Genomic DNA, 12,399 nt, shown 5'->3' with positions numbered 1-12,399 from the left:
TATGCTAAAGAAGCACATGATTAATTTATCGAAACACATATTGCAAATGATGAGACCATCGAGGTAACAATAAATCAAAGGATTCGAAATCACTCACAAAAATATACACAGAGTCAATCATCATTAATATAGATACACCCGTCAAGCTATTGTAGAACCCACAAAGAATATTAAAGCGGCCACTTTTCCTCATCCTCGAGGTTACTATACGGAAACACGTGTATGGGTGCTGCATCATTTGTTAAAGTGAGCTTGCGCGCGTACCAAGATTTCTCCTCGACGCCAATAATATCCCCCACTCGTTTACGACTATACATCGTCCGCAATTACCATGATCAAACATGTCGTAGCATTCTACGCTACACATGCCAAGGGGCCAACCAATCCTCCTACCTTCTCCTCCTTCTCCTCTTCGCTTTGTTATGCTCCTAGCTCTCGAGAGACTTAACAATTGATTGCCGCGCACGCATATACACACATCGACTCGAGTTGTGTAATTATACGAGATTGTGGAGGAAAAGCTTTTAGCATAAAGCTTTAATAATTTAATTATTAATTTTTACGCGTGTATAATTTCAGATAATATTTTTTCCGAAGAGTCAAATTATGCTTCGAGCGCAATCATGACGAATGGAAAGAAAGTGGACGTTTTCAGGAGATTATGTAACAATATTGACGGATTCGTTTGAGGCGTGACGATTTACAGAGTTGTACTATGTTCAGAATGTTCGATATTATTTTTAAAAAGTTATTGACTGTAACATTACTTGGAGATATTGAATTTTTTTGGCTCTGATATCGAGAATGATATGACCGCGGGTAAATAGTCAAAGCTTTATGTTAGCGGTCGAATGATTCGCAAAATCATATCAGCGTCAGCATTTGAATGAAAACTGGTTAAGACATCGAACAAAAGGCCATTAAGTCTGTACGAAGTCGTTCAGAGATTTTATCCTCAATCGTGGAAAAGAACACGTCTAAAAAGAAGAAAAAGAAGTTTAAATATAGCGAAGAAAATTACGCGACTAGACGTTCGGTATCCGGTTCTGCCGAGTAAAATGAATCGATGTTTTCTTTAAAGCTGTCGGGGAAGTTAAAGCTCGCGCGCTACGTTATTGGATAGACTTGATGTCATTGTATACACAGGCGAGCACACAAATCCGTGCATCTTGACATAATATTTATGCTAGTATAGTGAAGGTAGCAGGCGGCGCCAAATCTCGAGGTAGTAGTTTCGCATGTGCCGAGCCGCTAACTCGTACTACCTAGCGAGAGGTCTATTCGCGTGGAAAGGACCCGATAGGATTGTCGAAATGCTGATCGAGAAAAAAAATAGCGAGATACAGTACGCCGCGTAAATTTTAACTTCCAATCGGTTTTCCATTTTCTCGAGACTACCTAGCTCCCGAATTTAATGCCCCACTCTGTACTTTATAGTTATAGTTACTTGTCTACGTCATTCTTCTTTCTTTATTCGCTGCCGGTGCTTCGCCAATAATTTTTTCTGCCCAATCAGTGAGCGAACATCGAGTGGCTGGGCTTTAAATCAGTGCCGATTCTTGCGCCACACAAGTTTGAATGCAATACGCCTACTGAATCCACGATGAAATACATAATATTTACTTGTCTGGCCGGACGTTTCTATCGATAATGATATGATGCATCGGAGTAGTCGATTGAAAATACTACCATTTCCTCAGGCTAAAATCGATAGACAATATGTATCGGAGGCGGCCCACTGTGCATGCATGCATCCAACGAATGAAGCTATATCCATGAAAAATTTTTATCTCCGCGTCGAAAACCTACCCCCAACTCTCGAAATAAAATATCCGCGTATGGAAATAGAAAGGTTCCGACGTAACAGCGAATTTTCATAAAAAAATAGCCGAGCGTCGTAACGTTTGCATAGTACGTTCGAGGCTTTAAAACTCCACTTCGTCCCAAGCCAATCCGCAGCTTGCACTTGAAACTCAAAGGGGCATAAAGGAGGAATAAGGTGACTACGGTCTCTTCAGGGTGCAATACGCCCACACACGTGCGCGTTCCTACCCCGGAAACGCTCGAGTCATCGATGGCACGCGCGTGAAAAGTCATTTTTCAAGGAGCTCTGCCGCGCTCACATCCTGCCTCGGCGCCCATTTTCGAACTATCAATCAACTGCTGCTCGCGTCTTTATGGCTTTCGGTTGAGTTTCTTCGCTGAAAACCAAATAAAAACCAACCATTTGGTGCTCACGTTATCGTCAAATTTTATGAAATCAGCCAATTATTACTCATCGAATAAGAACTGCAAGTCTGTTCGAGGATGTATAAAAACTCGATAAGTAATTATAGCGCGTGCCCGGTCTGCGTATGCTTGTGTGCGCCAAGGGCTATATCGTTGACTCTGCGCTGAATGCACAGTGCCGCTCAAAGTGAATCGAATGATACGGCAACATCTGTAGATATATACGTGTGCATAGTGCGGGAGGCAAGCAAGAGCCGCAAGTCATTATATTGATAACCGCGCGAGCGCACACACGTACAAACAAATTCATTGCACTTTATTACCGTAATCTAATTTGAATTCACTGCGCTAGAACGATCAGATTTTAAACCAATTATCTGCCAAAGTTGGCCGGCGCCGTTTTCTCTTTTAATATTATCCTATCAAACTGTCGCCTGACTGCAAAAGAACGCGCCGCACAGGGCCGTTATAAACGAAGGAGCAGGATTTCGCTAAGTAGATTATTTGCATTTTTTTCATTCACTGTCTACTGCTAGCCGAGTTAACGCTGATGTTGGCACTGCAAACAATTAACTCGCGGGCTCGCACTTTCCGACGATTAAAGCACGCCTGGCTTTGAACTCACGCGCAGCACCGAGTACATTAAAGCCGATAAAACGAGGGATAATGTCCTGCTGTTCCCGACACAAAAGCCACTATATTGCTCGCGCCCTTCGGGATTCGCCTTCTCTCTCTCTCCCTCTCACTCTTTCTCTCTTCCTGCAGCGGCTTTTTTGCACTTTTATGTCGTTCGTGTTCGTCATGCACTATCTCGCGCATCATCGAATATTTGGAGACACACCGGAGAACATATTTATTTACCGCCATGTCAATTTTGATATGAGAATGGTGATAGAAATTAAGCGATCGACTTGGAAGGAAAAGCACATTCGCTCATCGACGTAATGTCGCAAGAAACGAGGAAACTACCGGAGCTGTCCTATAACTATTCGTATAAATCAATATCAACAGTCAACAACCTCGCTATCGACCTTCATATCCTGACGATGACAAAAGAGCGCGACAGCTTGCTAAAAAAACTTTAAGTAAAAGCGATGAGATGGCTGTTTTTCTCTAGTGACCAGTCTTGTGATGCCTAAGAAATAATTGCAACGTGAGCTTCTCTCGGTGCCATCTTTACGCAGGAAACAGCTAAAAAGCTAGTTTACCTTTGGCCGACCGTTTCCCACGTCACTGACGCGCTTTCGCGCCTAAGCAATACCGACGACGTTCTTTTTACTCTCATCTCGAAATTTGTTTATGCGCGTCGAGCACATGAGCTGCATGTGCGTAGCTGCATGTACAGAGAAAGAGAAGTGAAAGGTTACGATTCCGAAAAACAGATCGATGCTCCATTCGACGAGGGACTGAACTTTATGACTTTCCACCACAGTTTTATTTCCTTCCAACCGCAGCATCCCCCCGCATCCTTTTGTTTTCCTTCGTCCTATCAAACTTTCTTCCGTTTTTTCGACTCTTCGGAATGCTCAATCTACGTGTGCGCGCGATTCGATTCAAACAAGTAATATCCAGAAAGATCAAAGTCAAAAGTGGCTGGCGACCGCGAGACTCTCATAAACATCTCTGACTCGTATAATTGCGACTGGGGCGGGTAAGCGCGGCGACGCCAATAATAAGCCACGCCGTCGTCGATCGTAATGCCGCAAGCGAGTGGCAATGTCTTGGGCCGAGCTCTGAAATTGAGTTTTCTGTATACCAAGGCGGAAGTGACATAAATCCGCAGCAAAAGCCTCGCAAGCCGCCGACGCTACAGATCGAACTTATATCCGGTTTGTCGTGCGAAGACGTGTGCGCATATAGCCTACGAGCTTTTCTTTCGCGCCCCTGCTCTCCTCGTTCGTAATTTCGCCTTAGACGTCAAAACCGATTCTCCAGCTGCACGTAATTTTTATCGTCGTTCACCCTCCCCCCCCCCCCGCCCCCAGTGGCGCAGCGACGATTAGTCTTTTACACCATACATCGCGTCTATTATACGAACTGCTATTAGTTATATAGTCGGGATTCGCGAATATCATTTTCAGCGCGCTACGCGAAATCGACGCGTTATATCATGCGCTGTTTGAAAAAATCCATTGGATAAACTGTTTTCATAAGGTTATGAACGGTGTCTCGCTTAATTGAACGCTATTCGATTTGCGCGTACGGGGTGCGGCGCGAGGCAACTATTCAATTTAAAAAATCGCCGAATAAAATATCTCCCGGGCTCAATTTCGGGCCGACGAGGTGCAGCGAAGAAAAAAAAAAATCAAAAAGAGAACGAGCACCTCTCGCGGTCTTTCTACGTCAATACCCCAATAACAGTAACCTTTAACGCCCAATTCTCGTTCTCTTCTCCGCGCTCTCTACGGCGACAGCGTTCCCGCCGACAATTTGGCCGTCGGTGCGAATTTCGAAAGCCGCAGTGTAACGTGTAATACCGGCGGCACCATCGGAAAGCCGCGGCGAAAAAAAGAGGGGAGGAAACGGTGTATTCGGGGCGAGGGCCTAGCGAGGCCGTAAACTCCAACGTCTTCGTATGCTGCAAGAACAAAAGCTGCACAATTGCTAAATGACCTGCCCCGGCGAAATAAATCCGTGGCAGCGATTGTTCCACAGCCGCGTATAAGCTAGCGTTGAAAATGGAGGACTGTTTTGAGCTCTGGCGGCTTTTTGGGGACAGGACTGGAGGTTATTGTTTTTCAGATTATTCGTGGGAATCGTTGACTGCCATCGTGTACTAGGAAACTTTTTAAAACGTATATACTTTTTTTCAGGCACAGTGGAATTCATATGACCAATGCTCTTATTTCCAATACGATATTTCAATGTAAAAAAGAGCAGAATGAACAATGGGCTTTAAAGCACTAATGAAATGAACCGGACACTGCAGCTTCGAACAAGCAGATTACGTCTCTGCCTTTCTTTTTTAATTTAATAGTCTACAAATTAAAACGATGTGTGTCAAGCTTTCGTTATAACGAATGTATGAAGGTTAGTTTAATTAAAAGTCATTTTTTTCAATAAGAAAATAAATTACTACTTGCTGAAGAGTATGACGACTCACTTGACATTTGTTAAAAAAGAAAATATCGCTTTAATGAATTAAATTTCGCTAGTTTGTTTGAACGAGAAAAAAAATTTGTTGCCAAAAAATATCGAAAGCTGACAGTCTAAAAGATGATAAAATATTCTGTTGGAACATACCGTATAAGGCAATAATTCTAAACATATTCAAAATTCAACTTTACAACTAAAATTAGGTATACACGCGAAGAAAAATGTTGTGAAAAAATGATCCGAGACACTTGTAATGAGTATACGTCTTGGCAGATTTTTTTTTTGTCGGCCCGTTTTGAATTACCAGAGAAAAATTCTCATTTCTGTTGAGCTGCTCAAGTGTCATAAAACCCCCACGAGATTTGCATCCTCGGTGTTCCTCAAGGGACGTAGAGCAGGAGGTCGGGCTCGCGAGATTCGTTGCGAAGAGGAAGAAGGCAGAAAGGGGCGACACGAGAAGAGAAGGAAAAGCTAAACCCGGGACGACTACGCCAAGCGTAGAATTAACATATAACCATTGTTCTGCCAAGATGCGCACCCGGAGTAGCTAGCTACATGGGAGAAAGAACGGGAGGAGTGGCGCGATATGCTACCGCCACCAGCAACCACCGCAAGTTAAGAAAGCTTCTTCTCCCTTTCAACAATGACTCTTTATTCGCTGCAGGTTGGCGTATATATACTCGAAAACACGCACGAGTACATTATGCGTTGTGCTAGAAGCCAAAGGGGCCTCTTTTAATAAGACGCGCGCGCGCGAGCGCAGCAGAGAAATTTTCAGGGATATAGCATTCTCTCCCGAATGGAAAAGTGGCTCGCAGTTACCGCTTGGAATTAATGAACCTATGTTTACAAAGTGCTGCGAGGGGGAGCGCGCAACTCGAGTCACTTATGTACGATTGTGGTGTGCGAAACAAACTTGTCCAACTGAATATTCAATGGTAAAAGTAGCTGTCGTTAAGGCAATGCGAATGACAATGTTTAATTTCCGGAAATATGTGGTTTGGGCACAAAACTCTGCCACTCGAAAACAGACGGGGAACACGTGTTCCTGCAGACTGCCGAGAATTCGAGTCGAGAATCAATGCGCTCGTACACTCAGTCGCCTTCCCCTTGGCAACGTCGAGAGAGCTGTCTGCCTGCAACAAGTAACTGCGCTTTTTCAAGTGTAGCCTCTGGGACAATTGAGTATAAGTGATTACTTTCGTTCTTTCTTTTTATTTTACGACAAATGAGCACTTCAAATTGAATAGCCGAGTGGCATTCGTGGAGAAAAGAAACATAACAATGCAGGCGTTTCGTTCCCAGCACCTTTTAATTAAAATACTATTTTCAATTCGACACTGCTATGCTATCAAAGTAAATTAACTAATTCACATCAGATTTAATATCTGATTTTTTTTTAGAACAAGGAACGTTAACTCTCTTTTCCAACTCGTAATACTGGGATAAAAACAGCTCGACTCTTATTACATTTGTGCTGTAGTCTAGCCGAGGAAGCAATAATGAAAATAGATCATTCAAAATGTCTAGCTGATAATCACAAACCTACAAAATTTTAAAAATTTTACAAATTTAAGAAAAATTCGGAACCAGAGATCAGATATAATCTACCCAAAGGATTTTGATGCGCAGATTACTAATCTGATTATAAAATTGCTTTATCACCCTATGTTTTCGAGATTTCTTAAACTAAAAATACGAAAAATACGTGCTTTTATGTTATGTTTGCGCTTCTATCATGTCGCGAATTATTGATTCATTGCAAATTGAAAAATGCTATCTCAAAGTACTACTCTCACCCTGCAAAACATGCATAAATAAAGTTAAGATATGTACCTTAGCTACATTAATATTCGATCCTATCCTTCGATCCTATATTACGCAGGGCGGAAAAATTTTAAAACTAAAAAACTTAAAAAGCAGATAACACGTGCCTGAAGTTTTTATGCGCTGAATCCAAATTCTACCACCGAATCGATCCATCGCCCTAACTTACCGAGATATTCTAACACTGTTTTTAGGACGTTTAGATTAGAATATCTAGGTGTCTCAGAGTGATAGGTCGATTCTGCGGTCGAATTAATATTCAGCGCATCAAAATACTTCAGGCACGCGTTGTCTGCTTTAAAGGTTTTTTTAGTTTTAAAATTATGTCAACCTGCGTAGTATAAAAAGTATAGTACAGAATAGAATATTGCGTTAGGTAAGGTACTGAACTTTGACTCGGTATATCTCTGTGGAAAAAAAAAGATTTTTTAAATATGAAAAAAAGATTTTGAAGGGTAAGTATGAAACTTCGAGTTGGCTTTATGTGATCTGCAATTAAAAAATAATTCGCGATATGATAGAAGCGCAAATATAACAAAAGAGCGTGTTTTTTGCACTTTTAGATTAAGACATCTTGAAAACAGAGTGCTAGAACAATTTTGAGGTCATATTCGTAATTAGAGCATTAAAATCCTTCAGATAAATTATGGTCTGTCGTTCTGGAAATTGCCGGCCTGATAATTGAACGTAAAATATTTTCAATTAGTGCAGGGATAGCGGTAATAAAATCAATCAGCCGCTGGCTCTCTCGAAAGATTACGTTAGGTAAAGCATGTTGTCATTTGACGGTTAAACTAGCAATGCGCCGCGACTGCGGAACTTCGGATAAGAGATGTAACGTGTGCGCCCCACGTGTTCATCAGAAAAATCGATCCTCGTGAGAAGATCCTTCTACTGATCATATGCTGCGCATGATCAAAGATTGTTTGCGGTCTCAAACGACTTCCGCGCTCGGCGTGCTTTCAGACTTTGGATTTTCGGCAATCCTAGCATTCTGTTTGAAATACCGTCGTTAAGAGAATTTTTTTATACAATTTCGTCCTTGGATCGTAACGAGAATTTATTTAGTTTCTTTGCAGCAGTAACTTATATTTCGATAATCAGCTAAAGAAAGAAAAAACACGGTAAGCGATATATGTTATGCTGAATTCTTCACGAATGAGAAAATAAAATAGCATTTCAGCGCTCATTGTTCCATTTTTGAAAAAGTCGCATGAATGGAATGCTGAAGATGGTCGAGCACATATTCTTTAAAAAAGAACTAGTGAGGAAATTGAGAGGAAAGCCACCCGCAAACTAGGAGCGCGTGCTTAAAATTCCTCACGGAGAGGTGCGGTGAGTCTTGCTTTAAATTTAGTTTACAAATTATTTTCTTCTATTAATGAGGGATTATGGTATTAGTCAATAATTAAAACAGCAATAAATCCTGGCAACAGTCTTGCAATAAAAAAAATACCGTTAATTTTCTTTCACCGTAAAAACTATAAATTTTAAGTCATTATGAATAGCGAGGATCTTGAGATTAATACAAGACATGTTTAAAATGAAATCTTTATTTAGAAAGTTACTTGTACAATAGATTCTGTTTAATTTACTAGGTTTTACAGCAATGAGGGTTTGCGCTCCGCAGTTAATCACTTTGCTGATAAAAAGCCCGTAAATTCAAGTTCAAAGAAGTCAGTAAAATAATCGACCCTCATCTTCAAAAATAAATTCATCCATTTGAGATAACACTTGGAGAAACTTTCTTTCTCCTAAGACTGGTTATTATAGACTTTAGTATTAAGAGTAAAGCCACGGTACATAAAAGCAATAAAATTTATGTTCATGTGGAACATTATACTGCGATAGGGAACCATGCATACCTCGACCGATTATCAATGTCGTTGAAAAATATTTTCTTGTAAATATAAAAAGAAGTGAAAGAAACTAACCACGTGCTCCTGACCGGCGACATGACCCGGCGACGTTGGCGACGGGCCGTGGGGCACCGCAACAGTCTTTCGTTTGAAACTTCCTCTTTAATAAAGAAAAACAGCCGCGAAAAAAGGCCGATATAAGCACCGCTCACTAATATAGTCCCATGCAGCACTTGAATCTTGAATAGTAATACTTTGTCAGAGCAAAAGCTTCGTGGTAAAAAAAATCATAAAAAATAACGAAATGTGGATGTCGTCCGTCACAGCATGCGCGTGTTAACGATACCGGCGTGGAGAAAAGGCGCGAGGGGTCGAGCACGACGCTTATAAGGCGCCTGCTCTCGAGAACCTTCGCGGACGGGGGTCGGCGGACGACTAGTTGTATGTATGGACTGCTCTCAGCACGAAGAGAGAGAGAGAGAGTCGAAAGAGAGAAGCTGCGCGCGCCGACGAGGCCCGCTGACATACACCGAACTTGCCCCGGCTAATTGCTCTCGACTCTCGCTCTTTCTCATCCTCAACCGATCCACCGACCAACCTCCTCCTCCTCCTCCTCCTCCTCTTCCTCCTCCACCACCACCACCACCACCACCTCATCGTGCGTGTATACCTACATGCGGCCGCAGTCCGTTTTCCATTTTTTGTCCACGAGCCTAAGGGCTGCCGTCACCGTGGCAAGCATCGCGCGAGCTGGAGGTTCAAGGCATTACGTGTCAATGTGCTAAAGATTAATGTGGCCGAAGATCGCCTCTGCGTTTTAGGGCAGAAAATACATGTGCGGTCGCGATTTCGTTGCCACGTTCTTCGACGCTCTACTTATAGGAATTCAACGGTCATAAATAACAATCCCGTCATTGATATATCCTGCAGTTCGGCTCACTTTTTTCTTACCGCCAGAGCACGGCGCTCGATGCAACATGACGCGGCGGGTATGATTTTTCGGTCGACTACATTCTCAATAAAAATTTTCTTTTGCCCTATCAACTTCAACTATAACGATATGTTGTACTATAAGTTATTAGAATGGAAAAGCTTGTATGGTATTTTTGCGTTATCACATCACACATCCGGCAATTCCGGCATAGAAAATAATCAACTTCCAAAACGAAAAAGACGAGGTTTTGACCCACAAATTCTAACATATTCACTGCAATTGTCGCATATTACATTAATAATATTTTTATAACTTTTCAAAAATATTAGCTAGACATAATTTTGAAAAATATATCAACGATGATTTAGTCTTTTGTATTATATTAAATGTACTCAATCTTTATATCAGTTATGTACGGAGAAAGAGTCCCATTATAAAAAAGTAATGGAAACCCAGTTGAAGCATTTTATTCATGATCTGGAGATATAGTCAAATGATATACTGTTATGCGGCGGCAAATGAACGTGTAGATGTGGTTTCGAGTTGACAATTTAGTAATAAAAATTTAATTTATCATAATTGATGTGGATAATTTTGAAGATACTAAAAGTAAAAGAAGTAGACTGAATGTCATTGTTTTTACACTCATTTTACGAAACTAACAACGAATAAATCGTTTCGTAAAATCAAGAGGTCCAAGTAAGAGCGCGCAAGATGCATCTAATACTATATATTTTTATTTTCCTATTTGAAAAAATAATGGCTTGCCGAGTAAGTCATTTTATTCGTGATCTGATTGACTGAATGTGATCAATCAGATGGATTGGCTAATTCCATATAGGTCATCATTATGAGTAAATCGACACTAAACCATAAATCAAGACGTTTTACATCTATTAATATTTTATTAATACAAATAAGTATAATAATTTTGTAGACATTGAAAAAACAATTACTTCCACATTCTCTAAACGGCCTAACTTTAAAATATTACGATAAATCTTAATGCACGCAAATTACATTTATTTATAGGACATATAAAATTGAATATCTTTATTGTAAAATTTAGATTCGGATAAATATCATTAACAATGCAAGGTATTATAAATCTATATTTCATATGTAATTCGATGAATTGAATTCGGGATCGTTAATTTATCTTTTTTTTTAATTTGGGGTTTAATTTACAAATTTAAAGTCTCCAAATAATCGTGGATAAAAAATTGAAAAAATAGTTGAAAAACTGTTAAATTTGAATAATATATCTGTTGATAAAGAGATCTGTTGATATATAAACTTGCATGATGTGGAGAACAATTGGCGTCATCGAAATTTCCGATAATGAGAGTGAGTCATAAACCTAACAGTTGTACACTTTCTTATGCACTCTTAGTAAATTCTTTCCGGCTTAAGATACATTTTTGAATAATTTAAATTGATAAATAATCTCATAATCTTAGACCAATTAATGTCAACATATAGTAAGCGTTTTAAAGCATATAATTGGTTTATTTATGTACAGTGTATTTTAGACTTCTTTTATTTCTTCTATAACAATTTTGATTTGATCCAAGCATGAAACTGAATATTATTGAATTCAAGCAGAAGATGAGCGCGCGACGGGCGCTTGACGACACTAGTTGATTTAAAAAATAAATCAAGTACAAATTTCATAATTCCAAGAACAATCAACTCATTCAGGTGTATGTAAATATTTATAGGACATGAAAAAATCACACTCAAAGGCTGAGTTTCTGCTACCCACGTTGCATGTAAATAATTAACAAATGCATAAGGTATCTATTTCAAAGTGCATATTTTGGAAAAAATGACGAGTCTCATATACGAAGCCTTTTTTATATACTAATACTAAACTGTTTAAAACTAGTTAGTTTACTAATTTTACCAATAGTCCGCAAAAGGAAATAAAATAGATACCTTATTATATGGTAAAGAAATATAATATGTAAAAAATAGCAAGGAATCTGCATCCTCGTTGTGTGTGTCATTCGCGCGAAAATTTCGGGAACTGTTTGTGATTGAATGTTGAACTTCTCTCGTGAAAACAACGAACCACTAAATGCAACAAACTATATACCAAAACATTGTGATCAGAATCGAAAAAAATAGCACAGGTCAAAATCTGACGAAGAATGAAAAGGAAAAGAAAAGGAGAAAATGTATGAAAAAAGGTGCATATCACTGACCGGAAAGAGGAGCGCGTGTACCACATGACGCTGATTGAAAGCGGCTGGTCCAGGCCGCGGATGTGATCCTCTTAGAACTTTAGTCGTATCCTCGCTCGCTGTAGTCGCGTCTCCGTGTGTAGGAGAGTATATGTGTGCATGAACACGAGATCCTTCGAAACGATCTCTTTCTCTCTCGCGGGTCGTATATATGTGTCGCGCGCGAGTTCGCGGCTAACTGCGAGGAGAGGTTTCTACAGTTCGTCGG

General features: G+C 40.2%; 1 protein-coding gene across 1 annotated transcript in view; it reads right to left on the bottom strand.

Moving 5' to 3' along the window:
• The window catches only part of LOC131672955 (papilin), a 74,620-nt gene extending 65,200 nt beyond the window's left edge, over window positions 1–9,420 (bottom strand). The window contains exon 1 of the mRNA XM_058950537.1: window positions 9,087–9,420. Within this exon, the coding sequence (XP_058806520.1) occupies window positions 9,087–9,109 (23 nt within the window). The 5' untranslated portion in view covers window positions 9,110–9,420. The remainder of the gene's footprint in view (window positions 1–9,086) is intronic.
• Window positions 9,421–12,399: the final 2,979 nt, after the last annotated feature.

This window comes from Phymastichus coffea, unplaced genomic scaffold (assembly GCF_024137745.1).
Source record: "Phymastichus coffea isolate CEN01 unplaced genomic scaffold, Cenicafe_Pcof_1.1 PCOF00163, whole genome shotgun sequence".
Taxonomy (NCBI): Eukaryota; Metazoa; Arthropoda; class Insecta; order Hymenoptera; family Eulophidae; genus Phymastichus; species Phymastichus coffea.
The sequence above is the reverse complement of the archived record's forward strand: the minus strand, read 5'-3'. Positions and strand labels throughout refer to the sequence as shown.